Raw genomic sequence first — 27,995 nt, forward strand, 5'->3', positions numbered from 1 at the left:
ACCTTGGGCGTTTGCATTCTAGAAGATGCTCACATCCAACCCAGAACACCACATCTCCTCTAAGTGCTCTCTTCCTTTTTAGCCAGAGCAGTACTATTCAATCTCTGCATCCTCATCAGATACCACTGTTCTGTGTGTTTACAAAGACATATTTTTCATGTCCTGTGTGTTTTCTAGTGAGTTCTGTGTTCTCTATAAGGCTGTTGTTTCCACCCCGCAGCAATGCCCTTGTGATAAATTACGTTTTCCTTATGTTTCCCTCTGCTCCATACGCTGGTGGTTGTGAAGTTCTCAGGGTGCTTTGCAATCTTCTGAAAAGAAGTCTGTGGAAAAAAAATGTAAAGTAGTGAAAAAAAGTCTAAACAAACCCAGCCACAACTGCCTGTGAAAGTAAGCATCAGTCTAGTCTGATCCACGAGCTGAACTAAAATTAATGAATCAAGGTATTTGCAGTATGAAAAAAAAAAAAAAAAACCAACAAAACCCCCACACACAAAAAACCCCCCAATCAAACGCCACGAAAAAAAAAATCCCAAACCAACCAACCAAAAAACCTAAGGAAAATGATCCTGGTGAAGCATCTGATGGTTACAACATTGGACAAAGCTTTGCAAAAGGTCAGCACTGATAGCTCTTTTCCTCAGCAGAATGGGTCAGGTGGGACTTTGATTTTGGCTGGGACTTTGCCATTTCGTCATCTTACAGGGGTTGTTTTTTTTTGTTAAATCCTGTGGCAGGTGAATTTATAAGACAACTTGAAGAGAAGGAGTCACTGATAAGTCAGCTGTCCCGTGGGAAAACATCATTTACACAACAGATTGAAGAACTTAAGAGACAGCTGGAAGAGGAAACCAAGGTAATGCTTTGACTGTGTCCCACTCACTGAAATGGAATAAGGAAAACTGTTTATGTTCGTTTGTAGCCTGGATAAAAGCTAAAATGAGACGTAAGAGTGAGAATGCTTGCTGGTAATTGTACTGATATAAGTTCCAACCCTTGACTGAGGCAAGTCACAAGAGAAGAGTTCGGGAAAATAATCGTCATTCATAATTGTTAAATAAAACCTACCCAGTAGGATAGCCAAAATTTCACATCCTGCATTTTAAAAGGCTGGATGCTTCTCCAAACGTCTTGATAGCCTCTCAGTGTGTCACCAGTTAGGGATGACTTCAAATACTCCTTACCTCACTTGACCTGGACTGTCAAGCTCAGAGGCAAAAAATGAGTAAAAGGCTTAAGCCTCCATTGGAATTCCTAGGGGCTGTTAGTTTGGTTTTGCTGTAGGTAACTCTGCAATGCTGTGACCTTCCTATCCCTGCAGTCCAAAAACGCCCTGGCTCATGCCCTGCAAGCGGCCAGGCATGACTGTGATCTCTTGCGGGAGCAGTATGAGGAGGAGCAGGAAGCCAAGGCAGAGCTGCAGCGGGCTCTCTCCAAGGGAAACGCTGAAGTGGCACAGTGGAGAACAAAGTATGAGACTGATGCCATTCAGAGAACCGAGGAGCTGGAAGATGCCAAGTGAGTGAGTTACTTGGGCTTCATCGTGCCCTTGGCTGGCAGGACTGTGCTCCCAGGACTTGTTGTAGCACTAAGGGAACAGGGCAACCTGGCTGGGAACATCCCTCTGGCTCATTGCTGTCATCTGTGGCTGTCCTGCTCATTTCATTGCTTGAGCAGGTCAAGGATTCTGCTGAGTCCTTGTCCATGGGGCAGTGGGTGTAGGTACTGGGGTTTAGTTAAGAACTAACTAGATTAGGTTACCCTACTTGGTTATCTGTCACGCTCACTTGCTTTGCCCCAGCCCAGTGCTGTGTTCCCTCGGTCCTGACTTCCCTTCGCAGCGGGGAGGTGACAGCTGCCCTGGGAAGGCAGGGCAGAAAGTTGTGTTGGCTTGTGCTGTGCAGTCACTCCCAGTCTTGGACGTGATGGAACAAGGTCTCTGAGCACCTCCTGCATCAGCCTCCACACATCTGATCTGCATCATCCTCACCCACCTCCGTTATATTTTCTCTGCCTAGTATCTTCACATTCTTCTTTCCAGGACCTCCTTCCTTTCCAGGATCTCTCTTTGCCATGACTCCCAGCCTCCTGTTTTCCCAGTCTAAACAGTCTATGAACAAAAGCCTAGGGTATGGCCAGCCTCCTGATTGGTGGTTCTGTCTCATATCTCTTAATTGCAGAACATGACACTTACATTTAGACCAGGTCTTATCAAAACTTAAAACCAGCCCATACTGGTTACAGCTAACAAGTGGCAAGCTGCTGCTGGAGAGTTCAAAAGTTCAATTTCAAATATTCACACTCACGCACACATGCACAAAATTATCTGCCACATGTCAGCATTCATAATTCAAGCTGTTTTTTTGCCTGTCATAGACCCTTCTCTCTAGAGGCTTGATTTCTCCCTCTCTTTCCCTTGCCCCTCCAATTTTCCTTTCCAAAATTGATTTATTGAGATACTGCTTTGGTGTCAGTTTTTCTGGGTAACATGGCAATGTTATCAGTCATTTCACTGTCTCTTCCAACCTGATAGGAAGAAGCTTGCCGCTCGCCTACAAGAAGCTGAGGAAGCAATCGAAGCGGCTAATGCCAAGTGCTCTTCTCTGGAAAAGACAAAGCACAGGCTGCAGAATGAGCTGGAAGACATGATGATTGACCTGGAGAAGGCCAACTCGGCAGCTGCCTCCTTGGACAAGAAGCAGCGCGGGTTTGACAAGATCATCAGTGACTGGAAGCAGAAGTATGAAGAGTCACAGGCTGAGCTGGAGGCTTCCCAGAAGGAAGCCCGTGGCCTCAGCACTGAGCTGTTCAAGCTGAAGAATGCCTACGAGGAGACGCTGGACCATCTGGAGACCCTGAAAAGGGAAAACAAGAACCTCCAAGGTAGGTTTTGTTCAAGCCCCGTGTCCAGTGCGAGACCAACACCAGTGGGCGGCTGGAGGGATGCAGGTGTCCCATAGCAGCGGTGGGGAAAGGTGTTTATCTCATCCTTGAGACTAGCTTTCCAATGTGTTTGGAGACACTGACTGATGCTGGCAATGAAGGGTTTGCACATAGACAATCGGCGTGGCCAGTCTTGGAGGAGGAAGAAAAAGGATGACAGAGGTGCGGAGGATGAAGCCGGCACAGCCCCTGAGGCAGAGCACAGTGTTGCTAGCCTGCAGATCACAGATAAAAACTAAACCACTGTAACCACTTCAAAAAACATTTACAACAAAGTCTGTACCTTCAAGTTGGTTGGGTAAAAATGTTGCTGTAATTGCAAGTCAGGCAGCGCTTGTGTGCAGACGAGCCCTTGAGGCAGGAGGCAGAGGCACCCGTCCTGTATTCACGCTCCACACACCGCAGCAGGTTCGGGATGCTCCAATCGCTAAATCCATCCATCCTTTTTTGTTTCAGAGGAGATTTCTGACCTGACCAACCAGATCAGTGAAGGAAGCAAGAGCCTCCATGAGATAGAAAAAATCAAGAAACAGGTTGAACAAGAGAAGTCAGAAGTTCAGCTGGCCCTGGAAGAAGCGGAGGTAAGGAAAGCAAGCTCAAAGGAAGAGGAAAGGGTGTCTTTGTCAGGATTTTCCTTCCTTTTTCATCCTCTCGGCAACACAGCCAACATGTCAGTTGGTAGCAGGTACGACCTCCCCGCACCCAGCTCCTCCGGCCTCGCTAGCCAGTGTTCTCCAGAGCGATGACTTTTGGAGAAGTCGACTCTAAGATCCTCAGTGGAGGAGGCCCTTCCAAAGGATGTGCCTTGTAGTTTTTTGGGTTTTGTTGTTGGGGGAGTGTTTCCTTTTCAGGAGGCTCAGATCTTCTGCCCACCTCCTGAAAATCCACGCTCACTTCAGCACAGAATATTTCAGTCCTTCAGGAAACTGGAATTGCTGAGATCTATGGTCTTAGACTGTTTTATCAGATATTTCCAGCGTTCAGTTTCCACCAGGAAATTCACCATTTCCTATTTTTGAGAATAAGAAAAAAAACCCTCCTGATGACTTTAAATTTTGTAAGGCCTCGGATACTGTGTTGGGTACTGCAGCGTGCTTTAAAAAAAAAAATGGTAGCAGTCTCAGAAACCAAATGGAAACAGGCCGTTTGGAAAATTTTGGGCTCCCAATAGGAATTTGGTAAAGACATTTAGCATCACCACATTAATTTCTACAGTGATGAGTATGCAGGTACCCGGGAGAGATGCCTCATCCCAGTTTCTAGCAACAAGCCGCAACATGGAACCAGCCAACTGGAAATCTTGGTTATTCACTTAAAGGGCTCGGTTGTCAGGTTGTTTTTTTTAAAGTTTAGTGCACTGCAAAGCTGAGAAGGGCTGTTGGTGTTGCTGGCTGGAAGCCATACAGCACACAGCAAGGGACTTTTAGTGAAGGCTGCATTTCTTTTGAATTGTACCCTAAATAATATCTGCTGAAATGAACATCACCCAGTGAGAAGGACCCGTTAATACCTTAAATGCTGTGCTACTTCTTTTGTCTGTTACAGGACGCTTTATACTTTGCAGGGATTTCACAGCCAAACAAACAGGTGGCGTGAGCAGAGCAGAGGAAAGCGCATGCCTTTCTTCCGCAGCTCTGAGATGTGGAGAGTGATTATATGCTCTGCCAATAAACTTCTCTGGCTAGAAAGATTATATCGGTTGAGGGATCTAAGGGGCACACTTTACTTTCCTGGACTGTGTGGAATGGCTTCCTAGAGCTCAGTGGTATGAGGAACTGATGAAAGTAAAGTGGTGATATATCTTAATTGTGGAAGAAATGGTTTAATGCCGATTTTCTCCCTTCCCTGTGAATTTGGGGCTCTGGCAGTCACCAGTGGTGGCATGGTACTTCTGTGTACTGCTCCCATTAATCCATTGTGGCTCCTTGGCATGGTGCATGCCTTCGACTGACCTGTAGCTGCTGCTTGATGGCTGGAGGTTAGCAAGGATTTTGTACAGCTCTGCCTTCAGAACCTCCACCCTGTTTCCATCATCTCTCAAGGGAGGCACAGCTAAGCCTGTGCAACTCTACCCTTCAGGCAGCACTTCCGAAATACATGATGTTCGGTTCTGTGCTTTCCTTCCCTGTTGGATGTGAGCAGCAAGGAGATGGAATGCTACTGAGCCTGGTTCTGGCAAGACCTGGAAGTCAGAGGCCCTGTGATTTCACCATGGACTGTCGTCAGCTTAGTTCTTGACTTCCATATCTGAGAGGAGTGTAGGAATAAAGACAGAACTCCCTTGTTTCATAGGCTTGTCTTCATGCTAATGGGAAAGAGCAGACAGAGTATTTTTGCATTCTGTCATGTAGAGCCGATGTCTCCTATTTCTGCCCTTGAAGTCATATTGCCTAATAAGATTGTATAATTGGGAGGCTTTCAACACTTCATGGTTTGGGAAGATCTTTGTGAGCTGAGAGATGTTTGGACCCCTTCACCCTCCCAGCAACTCTCTTGTTTTAGCTTCTGTGTATCCCTTACAAGCCTGTGAATTGCTGGAGGTATCTGTACAGGGGTGCGCAGCGCGGGATGTCCATTGATATCAGAACCATGCAGGCAGGGCCTAAGGTTTTGATAATTTTTTTTTTAACCCCTGGACTCTCTGACCATTTCTCCTCTGAGGAGCTTGCTGCTCAGTTTTCCAACTGCCAAGTTGCATTAGAAGGCAAATAAATGCCTTGTTTTGCAATGTAAGCTGCTCGTGTCCTTGCTTGGAGAGAGAGGGAAGGAGGGAATATTGCTGTTGGGGACGGGAGGTGCGAGCGGATCATCTCTGTGCAGCAGTTTGTGATCTGGGGGGGGGAAATAACTCCTGGCCCGCAAGCTCTTAGTGTTTTCTATTTCAGGGAGCTTTGGAGCATGAAGAAAGTAAGACCCTCCGTTTCCAGCTTGAACTTTCTCAGCTTAAAGCCGACTTTGAAAGGAAACTGACAGAAAAGGAGGAAGAAATGGAAAATATAAGGTACTGTGCAGGAAGTGGCATGTTTCTTAAGGGGACGGTCTCAAAAGACCAGAAGTGTTCTCAAGGCCCAAGCCAGTCAAATGCCCCTCAGGTAGTTCACGTACCATCCGTACCAGAAGCCATGACACCTCTGACTATTTGCCAGGGGGTAGTTTTTCTTAGTGCCATTTTTTAGTTCAAATTTTCCTGCCAGGTCAGTCTCTGCTGGCGCACACATAAGCCCCCCCACGTACCCCATAGCTGTAACACAACTGACTGGCACGACCACGGTTGCAGCAGCCCGAGGGCTTTGCAGCATGGACACAAGTAGGCCTAGAGAGCTGCCTTCATATCCTCTGGGATGGCTGCCTCCCAGGGAGAATCACGGGCAAAATCGGCAGGACTGCCTCAGTGCCGCTCCAGCCTGTGCTGTCTGGAGGCACTCAGTGAATTTGCGCAGTTGTAGCCACGCGCTGCGGTGAGCAACCTGCCGACTGCGGGCACCGGCTGCGTGAGCGGCAGCCGCGGCGTTACGGGAAGTCTGACTAGAAAGGGAGGGGAGCTTGCAGGTGGAAGGGATGAACAGGGAAAATGGAAAGCAATTAGATGGGAGGAGGAGGATGTCCTTTGCCTCTCCCTCCCACCCAGCACAAATGCTAGTCTGAGGAGTTACGCTCTTAAAATTACGCAATGCTGGGCAGATGTTCAGCAACGTGTGCGTGCAGTCCTTCAGAAAACCCTGGCCTTGACTTAGTCAGCGTTGCAACACTATCAACCCAAGAACCATGTCATTGTTTGTTGGGAGGCTAAAGGGTAAGGAAGGGGAAGTCCAAGGCCCACCCTTGGGTAGATAGAAGAATAAACATGTTAATTGTTTCAATTAACATGAATGTTTTGGCCCTTTCAGACGCTACCTTCTAATGTCCTGCAGATGTCTGGATTACAGAGATCTCTGGGCAAGCTGTGCTCATCAGTGCTTTCTGCCTTGGCTTCGTTAGTGTGTTTTGCTGCCGAGCCGTTCAGCGGCCAGGCTGTGGTGCTCCCTGGCCGTCTGGGGCACAGCTCAGTACCTGCTGAAGCAATAAGGCCCTCAAGGTTTTCCTTGTTGACTCAGTGATTTCCCAGAACTCTGACACTCTCAGCAAAACCTGGCCAGCAGTGAGATAAATGTTTCCCTGTATGAGTCATGTGCTGTGCTTTGAGTCACCTCCTAGTTGTAAAAGAGCAAAACTTTCATTATAGGACTTGACGGCTGTAGAGTCAAGAAAATTAAGCACATATCTGTATCTGTGTGCTGTCTTTAAATGGACATAAAGCTGCCTTTCACAGAGGGACCAGGCTGGTCTTATCTGACTTTAGATGTCTGTAACACAGATTTCTATCCCCGAATTACTGCCATTATAATTAGCATAAGAAATGTTTCTCAACATTCACTTTGATACGATAACTTGTAGCTTACACATGCCATTTACTATAAAGAGCACCAAGAGTAATTAATGAGCTTAGATTGTAGCTGCCTACCTTCAGCTTTATTAATCCCCTCCACTAATGCCTTTATAAAAAGGAAGAGATGTAAAACATCCCTGTAAACGATTCCGTAAACATCTTGGTAAGTGACTGCTAGGCTTGACGTGCTTCTTGTTAGGTTCAAGCCTGTCCTTGCTTGAGTTTACAAGAGATCTGGGAGAACTCCTTCCTTTGATACTGCCAAAGGGAACTTGGGAGAAGGATGCTACAAGCGCTTACAGATCACGGAGCAGGAGGTAGCTGAAGGTGTGAAGCACACCAGCCAGCTAGATGACAGTGAGACACTAGAACCCTGTGCTATGTATGTCATTCAGAAATACACTATTTCTGGAAATGAGACACTTCCCAAATGTGAAGTGCTGTTGCATATGGTTCTACATTCCTGTGCCGAGGGGGAAATTACTCCATTTGCCCTTCATGTCCTTCTCAGGAGAAACCAGCAACGTGCCATAGATTCACTGCAGTCCACCCTCGATTCTGAAGCCCGGAGCAGAAATGAGGCCATCCGGCTCAAGAAGAAGATGGAAGGGGACCTCAACGAGATGGAAATCCAGCTCAGCCATGCTAACAGGCACGCTGCAGAAGCAACAAAGTCAGCACGTGTCTTGCAGACACAGATAAAGGTACTTCGAGAACTGCCAGTCCCAAGCACCCAAGGGTAGGTGCGGGCCAGGTTTCATTAGCACAGAGCAAAACAGCGGTGGGGATGGTAATTAAGAGAGAAGCTGCTCCCAAGGATGTGCAGGGAAAGCCCTTAGCGAGCACGTCTGGCGTAAGAGGATACTGAAATATGGATTTCTTCCAAGATTTGCATACAAGCTGGATGAGATCCAGGCATAAACCCCTTGCTGGCTACAGCCTTGCGCGGGGGCACAAAGCAGGAGGAACCAAAGATCTGTGATTTCGTGCTGAGCTTGCAAGTCCTGTAAAAGCGGAGAGCAAGTCAGCTAGCTGGAGTGCAGGGAGCGTGTGTATATTCACCATTGTTGTCTGCTTCAACACCTGTAATAGCTTAAAAAAGGAGAAAAAAAAAGTGCTTTGCTAAGACACCTCTTCAGCCATCACCTCTCCCACACCTGAGCAGCGAGCCCTGCCTCGGGCAGAACCATGAGCTCTGGCAGTTTTAAACACAGCATTTTTCCCCCATTGCGTGACACACCACAGAAGCTACTCAGCTTGCAGTGTGGTGGAAGGCTTTCTCCAATAAAGAAGCACTGAGATTCTTGAGGTGGGCCCCATGCAATGCCTGCAGTCCAGGGTCCTCTGATGTAAGCGTTGAAATGGCTTGAAATGGACCTGCACTGGTAAAAACCCCAAACCCCTGTTTTGTTACAGGAGCTTCAGGTGCAGCTGGATGACTCTGGACACGTGAATGAAGACCTGAAGGAGCAGCTGGCCGTCTCCGACAGGAGAAACAACCTTCTCCAGTCAGAGCTGGATGAGCTGAGGGCTTTGCTGGACCAGACCGAGCGGGCGAGGAAGCTGGCAGAGCATGAACTGCTGGAGGCCACTGAACGTGTGAACCTGCTCCACACCCAGGTTGGCTTTTCCCGTGCTCTCTCCCTCACCGGGCTAGACTGAGCCTTGTCTGTAAGCACAGACACTGCTTGGCCATGGCTGCTGTTAGCCACATACACCTTGCCCTCCTTCAGGTGACGAAATGAGGGAAAGGGACTTGAGTCACTCCCTCGATACACCACCCCACTCCCTTCAGGTTAACTGGAACTGGTGATTCAGCCAACTGCTTTAAATGCTTTCTCGAAAAAACGGTGATGGAAGATAACAAGAGTAAATTCCTCCACGCTATAAAACCAGTTTCCTGCTGTAGATAAGCGGTGCCTGGGATGGGGAGGTGTTTCTGTGGAGAAGCAATGCAGGGCTGGGCCTGTGCGTGGGGCTTGCTTTAGTCACCTCATTGATGAACTCATCATGGATCAGTCTTTTTCTGATGCCTTATTCATTCTTCCATTTCAGCTTATTGCTTACTATTTTAAATTACCATTCAAAACCTGAATATTTACACCTTTGAGAGTATTTTTAATATTTCCTCAGTCTGAAACTACTTACGCTAGTCAAGGCCAGCCCTTACCATGTCCCTGGGTCTCCCTTCCCAAATACTGCTCTGTGTAATCCAGGAGTTGCACAAATCAGTAAGCCTTGGACTGTTGTGGTATTTAGAGGAGTCATGTCTCTAATCATCACTTTTCCTCCTTTTCCGCTGTTCCTTTGGGGAAAACTTAATAAAAGAACACAAGCCTGATCAATCAAAAGAAGAAGCTGGAGGGTGACATTTCCCAGATGCAGAATGAAGTGGAGGAATCAATCCAGGAGTGCCGGAATGCAGAGGAAAAAGCCAAGAAAGCAATCACAGATGTAAGTAGGCTGGTTCCTTGCTCACTTCTTTTCAGTACTGCAACGTCTCAAGACAGCCAAGAAAGTATTTCCCAGGTGACCATTTCTGTGCTTGTTACAAAGCTCACACAGCCAAAGCACTCCACAGTTATTTGGAGGTAACTGATGAAAGAAACTACAAAATAAAACCGGCTCTAGAGGTAAAAAGCAAGGAAAGACTTTTTCCTGATTTTTAGGTTTTGTTGTTCTGTTGGGGTATTTTGCCCCAAGACTGCAGTTTCCACTAACCCTCAAAGTCTCAGGTCACGTCACCCTTGAATCAGGTAAATCATTCACCTGGATAGGCTAAACCAGTTCAGACTGAACTAGCACTAACTGGTCTCCCAGTGCACAGAGAGTCTGATGTGAGAAACACAGTTACTGAATCCCAAACAAGGTACTCCAGAACCAGGTGTCTCTTGGAAAAACATGAGGCCTAAGACCCCAGGAGGGGAGACAGAGTGCATCCCCCCTCTAAGGAAGACATAATTTGGGCAAGTATCATTTCATTTCCCACAGACCTGGAGAAATCCATATCTTGACTTATAGATCTATATATATATCTATCAGTTCAGCTGATGTACCACATCATACCGATAGATACAATGAAAGCTAGAACTGGAGGTTTCTGTGAGTTCTGTGTGTCTGGAGAGCCTGGACAAAGCCAGTCCTGTACCATGGTCTTTACTGCTTCGCAGCTGACAGCACTATTTCTGCTGCCAGAGAGGAGAATGCTGATTGTCCTTGATTCCGCTCCAGCCTGGATTGCAGTGCCTGCTGTCTTCTGATGACTGCTCAGTGATGGGTACAAAAATCTGTAAATGGCTCTTGGTGGCAGGCACAAGCATTAAAGGGATGAGCTAACTGGCACCCTTGTTACCTGTCTTACAGAACGGCCAAGGACTATGTAAGATGTTGAGGTTGAGCTTTCCATCCCAGCACAGGCTGCAGAAACCGCTCTGCTGTTCCACTGCTCAGGCAGCCCTCGTCTGCCGCTGTGCAGGGAAATTGGTGTGCCAGCTGTTTTAAGCTACCACCTTTCTAGAGCTCCAAACACCAAGATTAGATTTTAGATAAGTTCTACACAAAATGTTTGTAGTAAGTGGCACAGGCTTACTTGAAGGCATTATAAATCAGGAAATTATATAGCACAGATACTAAAAAAAAAAAAAATAAGGAGAGGAGAGGGGGAAATCTTAAATCACAGGTTAGAACAGAGAGGGGGAAAAAAGGCCTTCAAGGTTATTCTGTCCTTGGGTTTTCTCTGTCCAGGCAAGATTTGCATACACAAGATACTCTCTGGAGCTTTGGGTACAGTGAATGATCCAAATAGGGGGTAATCCGAGATCGATCTTCTGCCACTTCTTCTGAGACATAATCTAAGAGCATAAGAGAGCTGCTGTAAAACGTGGCTGTTTTTCAGGCAGCGATGATGGCAGAGGAGCTTAAAAAGGAGCAGGATACTAGTGCTCACTTAGAGAGAATGAAGAAGAACATGGAGCAAACCATTAAAGACCTCCAGAAGCGACTGGATGAAGCAGAACAAATAGCTCTGAAAGGTGGCAAGAAACAGATCCAGAAACTGGAGTCCAGGGTAAGTTTGGGATCCAACTTCGGACCAATGTCTCCTGCTTACAGAACAGGGACCAGGCAGGTACCCTTGGGCTGCCTGATAAGCTCATAGAGGCCAGTAAGGGATACCAGGAACACTTTCCCCTCTTTCACAAAATGCAGGGGAGCAGTTCCTGGAGGCATGCTTCCTCTTCATCATCCAGCTACGATGAGCTGTTGTAGCACAGGAAATGACCAAGCCCTTGATAAAAAAAAAGAACCACGGCATCTAAGCCCAGCAAAAACCTTTCCAATGTTTGCTTCAGTTAAACATTTTTGGTCTTCATATACATCTACACCTGTTTCTGCTGGTGCAATTTAAACACATGTATGAAAAAGCAGAATGGAAAGTGATATTTTGATCTGTTCCTGAAATTTGACTCCACGGAGGTGCTGAGAAAATTAGCATTTCTTGAACTGTGAACTGAATTATCTGCTGCTTTATATATATGTAGCATAATGGCAAGGGGTCTTCCTTTTTTTGCAGGTTCGTGAGCTGGAGAATGAACTTGAGACTGAACTCCGTCGCAATTCAGATGCCCAAAAAGGAGCCCGTAAATTTGAGAGGCGGATAAAAGAGCTGACTTACCAGGTAGGCTGAGGCCTGCAGTAACCGGCAGGTCACTGGAAAGAAATGTGTTCTCCCAGTGTCGTAAGTTACCTCAGCGTTTCAGTGAAGGATGAAAGATGGCATTACCCGGAGCTTTCCAACTGTAGAAAGCTTTAGGGACATGAGGAACATCTCCCTAGGGCTACCATCATCTTGCCTGAGTCATGGTGACTGATGTTTGAAAGCCTCTGTTGCTGGGAGTTGGACAGTTTTAGCACAGTATTAATATGGAGCAGGCTTAGATGACTACTCACACTGCAGGTGAAGAAAGAGCCCAGCTGTCTCTTAGCTGTGCTGGTTGCTAAAAAGAGCCAGAAGGATCCAGCTGACTCCAACGCATCACTCAGTGGAGGGCTGGCTGGTCCCAGGGCTCTGACACCCATTGCTGAGCAGCAAGGTCCAGGCTCCAGCCTCCCGCAGGTTCGCTAGCAGCGGCTGCTTTTAGCCTTTCAGAAAAGGTCTTCAGCACAGAACACTGATCCTTTTGCTTTCAACAGCATTCTTAAGAAGCTAATCCCATCCATCTGCTTTAGGAGATTATTTAGCCTCCTACCTGCTGTTTTACTTTGTCTTTTGGATGCAGAGGCTGAAGGTTGTTTTCTTAGAATACAGTGTGTGGGCAGAATTAGCTGGTCCTTCTGCTTGTGGAGTGTGACAACTTAAACCTGGCTCCTTTTACCAAAAATGCCTCCAAACCAGACTTTAAAATATGCAAATTACATATTTCTAGGTCTGCCCATGCGTGTTTCACTAAATAATGACAAGAATGCGCCTCACCCCTACGTGAGGAACTCTGTATGTTTCTGTACACCCCTGAAAGTGTGTGCATATATATATATATGTGTGTTTATAGGTATCTATATTTATATACATATAAATGGGGAGGGTAGTCTCTTTTAATTCTCAACTTCCAGGCTTTCAATCAACCTATAGAAATTTTACTCATCTATACACGGGGCGATCACAATATGGCTCATTTTTAGTTTGAACTATTAGGTCTTTTTGCACTATCAACCCAATTAATGTTGTTCTGATGCAGTCGGAGGAAGATAAGAAGAACCTGGCCAGGATGCAGGATCTGATTGACAAACTACAATTAAAAGTGAAGAGCTACAAGCACCAAGCAGAGGAAGCTGTAAGTAATTACTTGAGCCTTTTTACCTTTGAGAAACGTATTGTTCTAATCCCACAATCTTTAATCCATAGAAGCTTTTAGTACAAATACACCTCTTGGGTGTATTAATATTTGTACTTATATACATATAAACCCTGTATGTATAAGTTTATCAATAATATATATAAAATATGGAGCATATGTGTCGATTATGTTGATTATACAGAGAAGGTATTCAGTTTTATCTTAAGACTGCAGTATAATTTGCAAGGGAATGGGGGAAAGGGAAGGAACAGGAAAGACTTTTTTCCTCCTAGTCCCTCTGAAGGCATGTCGAGAGCCTCCCAGTTCGCTTAACATGGAGAGTGCCACTGGAAAGATCAACCCTATAAAACAACGATCTCAGCTCTCCAGGAGACAAGTGGTTCCCCTACAGCAGTTACCTAGTCACACTGCGCACTTGCCATCCCCCTTGAAAGGGAAAGCTTTGCTTCACATGGACAGGAGGAAATCAGCTGCACTGTTTTCTCTCACCAGGAAGCTCAAGCCAATCTGTACCTTTCGAAGTACAGAAAACAGCAACATGATCTGGATGATGCTGAAGAAAGGGCTGAAATAGCTGAATCTCAAGTTAATAAGCTGAGGAGCAAGTCAAGAGATATTGGCATGAAAAAGGTACGGTTATACCGCATGGGGTAAATGTGACTGTTCAACACCCAGCAGTGGATGCTCTGTATGCAGGAAGATCTGTTACATCTCTTAAAGTAGCATGGACAAGAACCAATTCTTGTTTACTACATTTTTTATTTTCAGTCTATCCTATATTTTAACATTAAGGTAAGCCTTTAGGACAGCAGTGTGATGCTTAGGCAGAATGAATTCTCTGTCTTCTTGATGTTGTCACTTAACCTCTGTGCTCAGCAGCCAGAATTTTCCAGAACTGGTGATTTTGGGTGTTTCTTTGTAAGGGGTAATAAAAACCTCTGCCTTTTTCTCCCTCTGATGGTGTAGATTTCTGTGTATGTAATACAGCCTGAGGTCACTGCACTAGCAGATCAGCAGGTATTTTAACGTTGCTCTTTCAATGAACTTGTATTGATTTGAAGAGCTGGATGAAAAGAAAATATTAAGTGACTAATCAGTGCTGGGAATTTGTTAGTAATTAGAAATTTATTTGTAGTGGTTTGCACTTGAGCAGAATGGTAGTAGAATAATGTTGATGAAACTAAAAGGTACCCAAGAACTTGGTCTGCAACTGAAAGCAAACCTTTGGTTTTATCTCTGCTTGCCTTGTGGTAACCAGGGCAAGTAAAACTGGGGTTGTTACCTGTAGGAATGACAGAAAGAGGAGCTGGTTACAGTGTTATCTATTCCATTTGCAAGTGAAACATGAACTGCCATGCTTAACATCATATAAGTTCTATGGGAGTGATAGCTCCTGAGTGAAGAAAGAGGGGAAAAAAATATCTTTCTGTATAATTTTGGTGGTTTTCTCAAAATTGATCCCAATACCTCCCTCCCTTCTGTATCCACCATTCTGTGGGAGGAAACACTCCAGATTCTGCTTTTGTACTGGTCTAATAAGGTCACCTTTGACTAATATAAATGGCTATAGCTCCACCATCTAGAGCAGAGCTACATTAAAACTGCATGAAGAGCTGGTCTCTCACACATTTGCATATGACAGAAGCAGTACTGTAACTGAAGCTCAAAAGAAGTTTTGCAGCTTCTAGGACTAAAAAATTTCACATATGTTTCTTTCAATTACTCCAGTCCTACAAAAAGAACGCAAACTCATATAAGCTCATAAAGCTAGGGCATCACACAGTCACTGAAACAGGTAAACCATGAGAGTAATTTATTTTTTAAAATACCGTTGAGTGCTGTTTATTCCCTGTACCTTATTAGTACCTCCTTCTGCCTCAAATACGCAAGTCATAGAAAAGTGGATGGCTGTTTTTATTAGTCAGATACTAGTTTGCCAGTACCAGTTCCAGCTCTGGCTTACAGCAGCATATTGCACTGTCAAAAGACGAGCTCAATGGTACCTGCAGAAGCATCGTCTCTGCAAAAAGGGACTTGTGACGGTAATGGCAGTAGCTGCCAGGAAATGTGTTCAGGCAGTAAGTGCTGTCCCAAAAGTCATGACACGTGTCCTTTGGGGAGAGAAAGGCCCTGGAGAGACTACTTTAATTGTGTGTCCTTAGAAATACCTTGTCTATTGCTACTAGTGCCCATGTTCCTGGAAACTGGGAAATGTGTGTGATTCAGAAGTCACCACCATCTATAGAAACAGGGTTGTATAGAAGTCTTCTGCTATCAAAGGGGGATACAGTTTAGCATGAGGACAAGAAACCTTGTATTGTTAGCTGAAGTAAGAATTCAGATACAAACTGGTAATACCACAGAGCAGAAGCATTAGTGAAGAGAAGCTTTTGTCATTTACTTGTGAACTTACTCTAAAACCTCCTCAGTGTTTCCATTTTTAACAGTTGTATGCTATCTCAATTGCATTTCAGGTTCATGAAGAGGAATAAGTACAGTCCAAGCTGACAGATATGAGAAGATGCTTGATATAATCAGGCAGAACTGAAAGCAGATGTAGAAAAAAATAAGCACTTACAGAAATAAACATCAAGTGAAAATCCAAAGAACCTGTATAGTGTATTCCATTCATTTCTTAGTGTTTCTACTTTGCCAAGCCTGAGGGATCAATAAAAGATTACATCTTGCCAACAGCCCACTTCATTATGTTGGAACAAATCCTAATTGGCAGATCTCTGACAAAATCAAAACCAAGGGCAAATCCTGTCATGCCTCACAGCCTCATGTATTTTATGTGCAGATTGCTAAAGCAGCACAGATTAAACTGCAGGGGGACAGCCCTTCAAGCTGGGATAACCCACCTTCCATCTGTCCTGCTAGTCAGAGTCTGTACGAGTTTTGTAGGAGAGCAGAAAAACTTTTTCATACGAACAGTCAGTTCAGAAGCTTCCACTACTGCCAGCCAGAGGACTTCTGCTCGCCAGCTGCAGGAGAGACATAGGAGATGCTGTGGAGGGACACATCCCATCAGGACTGCCTGTGGCTCAGAAATAGGGTGTTCTCTCAGATCTTTTCCACTTTTAAACAAGGAAGTTGTCTTTGCTTGAAATTAAAATACTAAATTAAGTGCAAAACAGCAAGCCCTTTCTTTCCATCATACTGAAAAAAACCCAACACCCTCTTCTTCTGTGGAAGGTTTTTCATTGTCCATTTAGGATACTCAAGTTCCTCAAATACAAGTGTCAATTGACTTTTTTTTTTTCTTTTCTGTCAGTTCAGTTGCTTGTTACTGTTGCTCATGTGGCTCTTAGTGTGACTCAATAGGGAAGGTGAGGGAACTCTTTGCTGCCTTCAGCAGCAATCTCAGTAGCATCCATGTGTGCAGAGGATTTTCTTCCAGGGTGTCAAGATACATGATTCATCTTCTTCTGCGTTTCTGGTCAAAACAAAAACATTTGTAAGAACTCTTGATGCGTAAAATTAATCCTGTAGTGGGAACAGAACAAGACACACCTATAAAGGTAAGCCTGTATTTTATGTTTTAACATTAGCTAAGTAAAATAAACATCCACATAAGAGTACAGGAACATTCTTGTTTCTCCCATCTCATCCTCCATCAATGCAACCAGACCAGAGTTAACCTGTAAACTCTTCCACTTCCTCTGATTACGATATGTAAAGGTCTTAACTGGTCCCAGGATAAATGAATCTTGCTTAAATTCTTCACATTAAACAGCTGCATCTCAAAAGTATGTTATCATCTCTAAAGCACGTTAGCATTAAAATGACCTAATAAGAAGCATGTAAGTGAATGCCTAAGTGAGAGAAAAATAAAAGAAGACTGAGACCAAATCATTTCAGAGTTGTCTTTCTGGTGTGTTCTTGTTGAAACTCATGGTAACCATCATAAAACAGCTCCTGCAGCTTACCAAATTCAGGCTGTGACAAAATCTTAAGGCCCAGGGAGTTTGGAGGTATACCTCTCCATGGATAGGGCTGTACTGTCAGACACAGAAAGATGTACCCTAAGGACTAAGAGCTAAAGTTTTTTAAGGATACTCACCACAAACAGAGAGGAAGGACACAGAATACACTCAGTAAGACAAAGCCTGCCCATTATAAATCATAGAATCATTTGGGTTGGGAGGGATGTTAAAACCCATCTCGTTCACACCCCTGCCACAGGCAGGGACACCTTCCACTAGACCAGGCTGGCCTTGAAGACTTCCAGGGATGGGGCATTCACAGCTGCTCTGGGCAAATGGTTCCAGAGCCTCACCACCCTCACAGTAAGGCACTTCTTCCTAATATCTAAACGAAACCTATCCTCTTTCAGCTTAAAACCATTAACCCCTTGTCCTATCACTGTATGAATGCATGAGAATAAAATGCATCCACTTGAAGATGCTGTACTCCAGTAAACAGAAGAGTAGAGAAATGAGACCAGGGATCATATACTTACAACAGTCTCCTAAACAAAGCAATCAGTATAACTTTTCACTGAAAAACTGAAGTTTTGGTGAGCTTTGACATTGGATATAATTGAATTGGGCTCTAAGGTATATGAATTGTTTGAAGGACTTCATGTTTTGGTTTGGGGCTCTTTTGCTCTTACACACAAGTGAGAGAAAATTAACCAGTTTCATTGTTTTTAAAGCAAGTTATCAGAAAGTGTTTTGGAGGGTTACCAACTTCTTCATCTTTTTATAAAGCACAGGAGAGCATCTGGTCAATGAAAGGGAATGTTAACATTGTTACAACCAAAATACTTACTGTTGCATAGATGTACCAAAGAGGACCTTCTAGGCACAAAAAAATAGCAAGAATGAGGACAATTTATTTATGCTGAGACTTACCATCCTACATTTTCAATCTTTTTTTGTATGTTTTAAGCCATGAAAATCAAATCTATGTTTTGGTCAAACATTCAAGGTCTGGATTTAAGCTTACTAATACCTTTAAAAATAAATCCCCTAACGATTGTACATACCTTGCACCAGATGCAGAAACAGACTCCTGCCACCAGCACCACTGCAGGGATCACTCCTAGTGCAACTATCCTGTTACCTGAATTTCCTTTAAAAATACAAATTCCAAAATGTTTAACAGGAATGCTTTATATTATAAATTAACATTCACCGTTGTTCAATAAGTAGATCAAAGCTGCACTTTGTCTCTTGTTTATAATCTAAAAGCTATGATTTAGGAAGAATGTCTCAGTTCCTTTTTAATGTTACTAATATTCATTGAACAATGCTCAAGTTACTTGACCCATAGCGTATGACTTCAAAGTGATACTTTAATGATTTAAGTGTGAATAGCTGAAAGCAGGTTATTTTACTTAAATGTGCTGATACAAAATTCCATGTGTGCTCATGTAGTATGATTTGACAGCTTCTTAATACAAGTCCCATTTAAAAACAATCAGCTGCCCAGTATGGTAAACACTGCCTCCAGGCACAGTGCTTGGTGCCATCAACAGTACTGCTGATTTCCAGTAGAACAACTCAGGAAGCATTTTCCAGCCTGGCCCACAGATTTCTTCATCTCTGTTGTGAGATCTTTGCAACTTTAATCTAAAACATCTTCCAACTTCATGATGCAACCGTGCAATCCAGGCAGGCACAAGCAGCAGCAGATCCTGAGATGGGTAGTAACAACAGATTCTACAAGAGATAAGGGCCTGTCTAGCAGAAACTTCTGCACAGCACCAAGCATCTCATGACTCCATCCAATTTCAACGCAAGAACACTCGGACCCAGAGGACCCACTCCTTTAAGTATGGTTCTTCTACTTCACGCTTCCTTTCCACTGCTGCATCTCATCCAAAGAATCTGCAAAGTTCTACACTCCTCTGGAAACTCTCTATGGATCTCTGGCAAACAGTTTGAAAATGAGAACTGCCAAAACAGATTCAATCTAGTCATGGTTTAGTGGTGGACTTGACAAGCTCGGTTAACAGTTGGACTCCCTGATCTTAAAAGGTCTTTTCCAACCTAAATGATTCTATAGTTGCCTTTAGCTTGGCTCTGTCCCCACATGCAGACCTATGCTTACATCTTGTCAGTTCCTGTGGCAGAGCAGGATTTAAGCTGTAACCTTTCTTTACACAGGAGAAGGCCTCTGAAATGATTGTAAATTCATCTCACTTAAAAGTCTCCTTTTCAGTGACACTTGGAAATCTTTCTGATAGCTGAGCACTGCTGTGCTATAGACCACTATCCAACACACCAATCTAGCTCGTCCCCTTATGCTCTCCTGTCTCTGTTTAGCATCTTTGTGGCAGCATGGGCTGAAAGCAAATAATCTCTCTAGTGTCTTCTCTGTTCTGTATAATGTATTTCTGGTCCACAAGGAGGAGAATTCTGGGAGTAGCACGGTAATTTAGTCACTAAAGAGGGTATTTGTATCAGCTATGGTTAACTGTAAGACCTACCAGAGAGCAGCTAGAGAAAGGCATTTTGGAGAGGATGATCCAAATCATTATTGGACTGGACAGCTACACGTGACCATCTCCAGTAAATGTACAGAGACTGACAGACTTGTGCATATAAGTCAGGAGCATCAGTTAAGTGTGTAACTCCTTGGAGGTGTTCAATGTTTTCTACCTCAGAAGCACAACATTAGGTTTACAGGATAAGGAAGATCATGTTGGAATTTGAGCTGCAAGGAAGTGCGTTTGTCTGACTGAACTGTAACTAAGACTCCACAGCTGGAAATTTACTACAGCTCATAAAAATGCAGGCATGGATATAAACATATGTATCCCCAGGTCTAAAAAAAGCCTGCTGTGTAGAATTAAAGCTTTGAAAATAACTGTGTGTTCTCCTCAACAAGGTTTCTTCTGCAGGCAAATTTATACCACATCTTTGGGCTTCCCTCCATCTCCCTGCTACCTTTAAAGACCATATTTGCTATCAGTGGAGCATTTAGGACATAATTCTGAGAGTTTCCCTTTGCGCTCAGCTCTGAGAGCAGTTGGTAGCCACCAATTTTGAGACCTTTGCCACAACAAGCTGCTGACTGAAAAAACGGAAACTGCAAGTCATTAAATAAATATATCTTAAGTAACATTTTTTTCCCCCTGGGACAACAGTAATAAAATATCTCTTCTAGCCACAAGCACTAAGTACACAAGATTATTTTTCTCAATATTTTACAGATTTCTGATTGAGCCTTTGGCTCTGTATTCCCCTCACTGGTCCCCATCCTCCAAAATGGAAAGAGTAGCAACTTACCAACTTCCAAAGTTCTTACAGTAAGTTTTATATAGTGAGGTGTTGAAATATTACACAAATATTCTCCACTGTCGTCTACAGTAAGATCATACAACACCAGTGAAAAGTTATTTTGGTTAATCTGGACTCGAGGCTGGTAAGAGTGAGATGTACCGTTGAAGGAGGCCAGGACTGAAATCACAGCATTTCTGTTTAATGTCCAGACAACACTGAAACCTTCAGTGTTTGCAATGTTATCGCTGTGTTCACAAGGAATTGTAGCGCTGCTTCCTTCCACATGAGACAGTGGGTCTGAAACAGATAATTGAAGAATCCTCTGCAATTTTCTTGGAAAATCCTGTAAAGGTTATTTAGATATTTTCTGATTTTTTTAAAAAAGCCTGATACTACTGTGGACAAATATAAAACCATATTTCACTATTTTGATATCACATTCAAACATCTAGAAGCACCTGAAGATTTTAAAAGCAAACCTATCTTACACTAAAAAACTAAAACCATCTAATTGGAATCAGTTATACTTATGAAAATCATTTTGTTTTTGTTTTCCTACTTTTCCTCTAATGGGAGGCTCATTAATAAAAGAGATTCAGCCTAGTCTAAATTACTGTGTAAAGTAGCATGAAATTCCACATGGTGGGAGCAGAGAGAAAATTCAACAAATCAGATACCCTTTTGTTTTATATGTGCAGGTAAAACTGTTAAACATAATTTAATTAAAAGAATAAAAAGATTTAGGTAGAAATAACTTTCAGCTATGGTGGACTTAAGTACCTGTCTGTGTGGAACAATTACAATTAATGAATAGTTTTAAGAAAAAGGAAGGGGAAGGAAAGAGCAGGTAAGTGGAACTAATAGCTAATGCATAAAATACTAACATAAGACTAATTCATATCATAGCATAACTATCAATTTGACAGCAGGGATTTGCGGCAAAGGAAGGAAAAACAGAGGAGGCTGCGGTGGCTGGCACTCTGCTGGAGAGGAAACTACCGCATTAGTTTGACACTGTATAACCATGCTTGGTTTCTGTGTGTGGGGCTGAAAACTTGAGGACAAAACAAAACCGTAGCCCACACTGCTGTTAGAAAAGGAAAGCAGTATATTTTCAAAATATTCCATTGAGAGGATAGACAGATGCAGGGAAATTCAAACAGAAGTGCAATGAAACGTACCTTTTTCTCTTGTAGGTCGGAAGGATAAATTAACAAAATACACATTTATATTGCACTTGTTGCTTACTATGATGCTGTACTTGAAACCTTCCATATTGTAAGCTATTGTATGTAAATTAAAATCTGCACTCTTGTTCTGAAGCATATGCAGTGGATTAGAAACTGAGAGTGTACACTTTCAGGGGAAACGAGGGCAATGGAAGCAGCCATGCACATCTCGCAAGGGAATTGCGCTTGATCCAATTAAAAAAAGTGTTCCTAAGAAACAGGAGAGGGTGAAAAGTACCAGCTGTTTACTTGAACTGAATTTCCAGTGAAATTCAGGAAGAGGACAAAATGTAGAGTTGAAATTCCACAGCCTTATTTTCCCTTAACTAACAAAATGAGCTGCTGTTTGCTCCCATGCAAACAGTGCTTGCTGCTCCCCACCCCCACGTACCCCCAGCACTCCATGTGGGCACTTAAAGAGAAATGCAATGAAAGCATCAAACGGTACTGATAAAACTCTGGCAAAAGATGGCAAATGGACTGAGTAAGGAGCTTACACATCGAGATCAGCAGGCAAACTTTTACCTCCCTCATGTAACCCGCAGGTTCACTAAGGTTTCCATGTATTTTGTCCGAGTTCATTATTTTCTTGATACAGTGTGAAGTCTGATTATTAGGCATCTCTTGAAATGTGAAACCGATCTGGAAGGAATGTTTGCAGTAAAGCTAACTGACAGAATCGTGAGCTACCCTCTCTTATCTCAACTTCTTCGACATATTCTGCCTTGTTAAGTGTAACAGATGAGTTTCAAAGAGGAAGGTGCATCATTTTGCACCATCCCACATCCATGCTGCCCCACTGCAAAAACAGCATATTTAATTTGGCTCTGAAACCAGCTGTGACATTCAATAACAATGAAGGAAGAGACTTCCATTCCTCCCTACCTTGCATCTTCCATTCAGCAGCCCACTCTTCATGAGGGAGATGAATACGGCAGTAGTAAGGATCAGCTGTGTTTATAATGTTCTGGTCACTTCTAAGTGAATAGAGAACTCCATCCCTGGTTTCCTCCTGATCTGTTTCTTGGATGGATGTATTGCCTTGCACCCAAGATATATGTGGTGCTGGGTAAGTGTGAAAGGCATAGCACTTCAGCATCCTTCCTTTGTCTGTCTTCTGGTATTCCAGTGCATAATAAGAGGAAACTGTAGATTAAAATAAATAAATAAAATAAATAAATAAATGATCAACCCTACTACTTTCAAAATCCTTTTTAACTTGATGTGACTGGTCTTTTGAAATAAGGGGGAGAATAAACATAATAGCAAAAAAATTAATCTGTGTTTGACTTCAGAAGAAGGCATGGCACTACTTACTGTCAATGCCAGGGTCTGTACTGTTCTGAGAAGCCACATAATGTTATAAAACTCAAGTACACTACCTAATTACCCCTTAGAAATCACAGTGCAGTAGGTTATGAGAACAAGTGCTGCACTGTAATTTTTCAGCTCATGTTACAACATTTCACCAGATAAAATGAAATGCTTGCTAACGCCATCCGGCTCAAAAGGTGCTCTATTGGGTTGGAGGATTTTGGTTCCATGTGAGGAATAACACAACAAAACCTGCTGGTGTAACCCCATTTCCAACAGTGTGATCAAAGCATTTTGACATCTTACTGACCTCTTACACGCAGCGTGACTTCCACCTCTGTTTTAGTTTGCTGTGTTCCCACATAGCAATTATAAAGGCCCTCATCAGTCAAGGTCAGGTTACTAAGTTTCAAAGATGCGTTTCCACTAGGGATGTTCTCATGAAAAAGGTGTGTTCTGTGTCTGTAATCCAGGTCTTGTCTTTCCAGCTGGTCCTTCTGATAGTAGTAGCTGTGTACATTTTTGTCCCCTTTCTTCCAGTAAATTACTTTGTCATCCCCAGGTGGGAAAGGACAAGGGAGGATGCAATCCTTGGAAAATACCCCCATTACTGTTTCCTGTTCTGTGAAATCTAAATTCCATAAGTAGAAATTAATAAGTTATATCTAGTTTACAACCATATTTCTGCCCCTCCTTATCCCCAACAAAAAACGCTCTGGCAGGCAGCACTTTCCTACTGAGCATGCCAATGGCTCTCTCACAGCTTTTCTGTAGCATGAGGAAGGGTCTTCATTCAGTTTAATCAATATTATAACACAGAGCTCTGGTCTTTGAATTTAGAATCAGTTTAAGCAGACATCCTGAGTAAGCACCTACATATTCAAATCAGCACACCGCCACCTCAGCTTCAAATGTGTTTCTAAAAGCACCTTCAACATCAAAATCTTTTGAGCTGCAGCTTGCTACTCTCTCAACTGTTCATAGTGCCACGTTGCAATAACCCATGTTACAAACAACCCTCACATAGTGCCAAGCAGTTGTACCATCACAGGAAAAAAGGACGTGATGGTGCAACTGACAGGAAGGACGGAACTTCTTGAAACAGCTTCACCACCACAGACAGCGTCGGGGAGCTCCGTCCTAGCCCCCAGAGGTAATTAAGGTGTGGATTCCTCAAAATAAATTCACAAAAGTGGTAGCACTTGATTGCTGTTAACATTTAATTTAGGCCTTGCTGGCATAAAGAAAAATAAAATTAAATGAATCTTTTTAAAAACTGACTGCATTAATTTAACATTGTTGTACGGACCTTGTCGGCCAAGGTCAGGCAACCTATTAGGCTGGTAGAGGGTGTCCGGCTGCAACTGCCTTCTTGGAAATTTTAATGCCCTTTCCAGCTCATCCGGCAGGACAATCCAGATGACTTTTCCTCAGTCTCCTCAGTGCAAAGTCAACCAATGTACATCGTTTTAAGTACGAACTGACAGCTACTGCCTGCTGGGCAGTCACACGACGCACCCCACCAGCCAAGCTGCGGAGCAGAAACACTGGCAGGGAACAGTTTTGGGGCTCGATGAGCTCGATGGCCACGGCCATCCATGCAGCCATCTTCCCCCACAGTCATCGATTGCTTCAGGAATGTTTTACATTACCCCAAATTGATTCTTTACCATTAATAAACGGCATTTGAATTAAATAATTAATGCTTATAAGAAAAATGAGTAATAATTGTCATCTTTATCATTTTTCATAAACAATAAAGCTAAAACCTACCCCAAAGTGTAGTACCTATGTGAAATAAAGAGAGGAGAAGAGATGGTATTTTCTGTCCCTTCATGTCTCCTTTGGTTCATAGCAGACTCATGTCAAACTGACAACATAAGAAGAGGGAAGAAAACCTGTTTAAATGCAGGTAAAAGACATGCCCTAATTATATAATTTGCTTTGTACAGCTTATTAAGGAACCTAGGCCTTGGTATCAAGTTTTCTGTTTGCAAGTCTTGGCACAGACTTCTGGCCTTAAGGTCATTATGTAATACTATACCTTTCATAATGGTTGAGGCTCGCTCATTACCGTGTAGTCCCTTGCAGACTGATACTTGCTCTTTATTTTTAATGAAGTGTTAACCCTCAGTATTCTTATAGGGCTAGGGAACCTTAGACTTCCTCATTCATGAACAGTATACCAAGGAAAAATGGTCAAGTGCAACTTCCAAAAGGGTGTAAGGTGTCCCTTGTCAAACCAGATTTTTCTACTTCCTAAAATACTTTTCTGATTACTGAACATTTGACTTTCTGAGATGAGAAACTTGCCTGCACTTGCAAATACTGCAGATATAAAGAACTTTTCAGCCTTTGCTCTCCACCAGCTCAAAAAGGCATTAGCTGAATTTCCAAAAATGTGTGTATGAAAGTCTAGGGTAGGAATGCAAAGGAGGAGGAGGTTCTCCCATCATATCTTCTTGTTTCTCAGTTAAATAACAATGAACTGTGAAGTTCTCATGCACAACAAAGAAAGAATAATCTTGCTGTAACTGATAGACCACACTCTTCCTCCACCCAGACCTGCTTTTTAAAATACAGTGTACCGCAGCAGAGAAATTGCCTCATGAATAGCTTGAAAAGAGTTTCAAGAGCTTCACCTAGTCCTTTTCTTCTCCCCAAGGAAGAGCTATAGGTACTATTCCAAACTTACAGAGGGCACAGGTTTAGCCAGGCTTGCTAGCCAGTTCTTTTAATACTAACAAATAATTTTGACTAGTGTGACTGTATTTGTGGTGGATGTGAATCTTACATCCCAAGGATTTTTGCATGTTATTTTGTAAAGCTAGTGTGATTATTTTATGTATGCTGACTTTTCTGTTAGGGGAAGAAAAAAAAACAACAGAGGGGCACCAAAATATTAAATCTGAGACAGAAAAGATGCAAGTGTAAAACAAACACAATATATAATTTTGTTCCACATTAGCAGCAACTGCCAGTATCTACCTTCTTTTCTCCTTGCATTGGCAAGTGGTATACACCATGTTTTACTGGATTTTTTCCTCATTTGTCCATCACTTCCAAGTTGATTGATACAATATATTGTGCTTGATGTTAGAATTTCAGAAATTGCAATCAATGCTAAATTTCCCTTAGCGAGTGATCTGCCACATTTAATAGTCATATTTAATTGGCAGTGGTGCTCTGAGAGAACATTTTTCCATCTGTACTCTGCAGCGCCTCCGAGGGCTGCATCAAAGAGCAAAGCCTGGACAGTGCAGGCTGCCCCACATCTTCTAGCTATGCTCCATAACTCCGTACTGAAATACAGAGCTATGACTACTAACTGAAAGTGTTCATGTTCAGCACAGATCTCAGCTTTGGATCTTCCCATAGTGGTGCGTTCAGAAAAATGCTTGTTGGTCTGTAGAAAAACCTGAGAAGTGCAGGCTCTGGCAAGCCTTCAGTGGGTCTGGGGTCTTGCAGGCATAAAGCATATGAATGCTGACCGTTAGAGTCACACTGCAAAGTACTGAACAAACATGCTTTTCCTGTCCGTTAGACCTAAATGGCACAACCAAGAAATCAGGCCCTAAGGCTTTGTAGTGAAATATCAATACAAAATTATTTATACAGACAGCATACAACTAGAATTAACATCACTGTAGCCACATCAGCTCCTGATGCTCTAGTTTTCATACAGAACCACCACAGGTTCAGTAGGGCAGCAGCTCAGCCAGGGTTTCTGAGAGCAAGGGAATGCACTAACATGCATCTTCCAAGACATATTGAACAGCTCAGATAGTGGGAGGGGCAACGCTGCACTGGCTTCGGCCACTATAGGGAATGAACATCAAAAGGCACATGCTTTCTTTTTCTTGTTACCCAGAGACCAAACCACCTGTCCTACATCCTATATTGTCTTTGAACCTTTGAACTCTATTCAGTCTGAACCCTGATCAGAGTCCTCCCCTAGCATACAGGCAGTGGGATTGATCTCTGCTCGGTGGACTTTCCCCTGTGACCCACTTTGAGAACAGCCACACATACTGTAATATTTTCCTAACCCTGTCCAACAAAAGTTATTTCTTCCTTAGTAAAAAGGATTCTGATTAATTCCTTTTCAAATTAACTTAAACAACAACACATTTCAGGCACACACACACTTATGAGCACTGGAAATGCCCAAGGATTTCAAGTTTTATTAACAAGCAAACAAAAAACCCAAATGTGTAAAGTTCTAAAAAACCCATGTTAACCAGATACTGCTAAAATCTCATACTAGCCATAATGATACTAGCTTTCCAGAACCTTACCACTAAATCTTCAAGAGGCATTTTCTGTAGCAGAAAACGAGTTAATTTTCTACCTCCCCACAATGAAACCCCCATGACTTAAATGCTAGCTCCATACTTCAGTCATTGAGAAATGCTTACAAAGGAGAGAGGTTCCAACATTCTAAACATCCAAAATTGTCTCAGGAAGGGGAAGAAAAATACAGTGTTTTACCATAACATACTCATATATTGCTTACCCCCCCACACACACACACTTGTAACACCATAGAGTTGTTATAAGAACATTGAGGGTTTTTTTTACCTTTTCTGATTTCACAAGTAGCCAAAACATTCAGAGTCTTGTTGTTTCAGGTGTTTCTTGCAGGCAGGGTTTATACGTACATAAAAATAAAACTAATACAGAGCTCTCCCAAAGCCAGGGAACTTTGTCTCTTCGCTGACTCTTTTTACAGCCACACCTACCTACAACTGACACCAGAATACAGGTATTCAACAGGCAAGTTCATTCCTGTCCCACAAATGAAAGCAGCTGTTTCTGTAGTTTGAACATTTCTATACACATGAAGCTTTCACCTTTTACTTTCACTTCTCCCTCTTTGGGCTTAAAAAGCTTTATCAACCATTTCTTTTACCTGGCTTTGTTGAACAAACTCTTCAATGATTAACTCCTGTTAGTTGTAACTGAGTAACAGAAGAAATCAGTTATCATCAGAAATGTG

The 27,995-nt window shown here is 43.0% G+C and overlaps 2 protein-coding genes across 8 annotated transcripts in view; one reads left to right on the forward strand and one right to left on the reverse strand.

Moving 5' to 3' along the window:
* Positions 1–15,829, forward strand: part of MYH15 (myosin heavy chain 15) — a 69,804-nt gene extending 53,975 nt beyond the window's left edge. The window contains exons 36-48 of the mRNA XM_037378205.1: positions 738–856; positions 1,322–1,518; positions 2,534–2,883; positions 3,400–3,524; positions 5,829–5,944; positions 7,881–8,073; positions 8,786–8,989; positions 9,698–9,823; positions 11,265–11,435; positions 11,940–12,044; positions 13,102–13,197; positions 13,714–13,851; positions 15,696–15,829. Coding sequence (XP_037234102.1) covers positions 738–856; positions 1,322–1,518; positions 2,534–2,883; positions 3,400–3,524; positions 5,829–5,944; positions 7,881–8,073; positions 8,786–8,989; positions 9,698–9,823; positions 11,265–11,435; positions 11,940–12,044; positions 13,102–13,197; positions 13,714–13,851; positions 15,696–15,713 — 1,958 coding nt within the window. The 3' untranslated portion in view covers positions 15,714–15,829. The remainder of the gene's footprint in view (positions 1–737; positions 857–1,321; positions 1,519–2,533; positions 2,884–3,399; positions 3,525–5,828; positions 5,945–7,880; positions 8,074–8,785; positions 8,990–9,697; positions 9,824–11,264; positions 11,436–11,939; positions 12,045–13,101; positions 13,198–13,713; positions 13,852–15,695) is intronic.
* Positions 15,023–27,928, reverse strand: HHLA2 (HERV-H LTR-associating 2). 7 transcript variants are annotated; one of them, XM_037378210.1, is made up of 7 exons: positions 27,578–27,923; positions 24,770–24,866; positions 23,307–23,627; positions 22,568–22,828; positions 20,460–20,750; positions 18,212–18,297; positions 15,023–16,707 (listed from the first exon to the last, which is right to left on the reverse strand). In XM_037378210.1, the coding sequence occupies exons 2-7, from the start codon at positions 24,831–24,833 to the stop codon at positions 16,702–16,704; spliced, it is 1,029 nt and encodes a 342-aa protein (XP_037234107.1). In that variant the 5' UTR covers positions 24,834–24,866; positions 27,578–27,923; the 3' UTR covers positions 15,023–16,701. The 7 variants fall into 7 exon arrangements, with proteins under 7 accessions (XP_037234107.1, XP_037234111.1, XP_037234106.1 ...); XM_037378214.1 differs by having other exon boundaries at positions 15,023–16,657; positions 20,613–20,750; positions 27,578–27,922; XM_037378209.1 differs by having other exon boundaries at positions 15,023–16,657; positions 27,578–27,922.
* Positions 27,929–27,995: the final 67 nt, after the last annotated feature.

This window comes from Falco rusticolus, chromosome 2, assembly GCF_015220075.1.
Source record: "Falco rusticolus isolate bFalRus1 chromosome 2, bFalRus1.pri, whole genome shotgun sequence".
Classification (NCBI taxonomy): domain Eukaryota; kingdom Metazoa; phylum Chordata; class Aves; order Falconiformes; family Falconidae; genus Falco; species Falco rusticolus.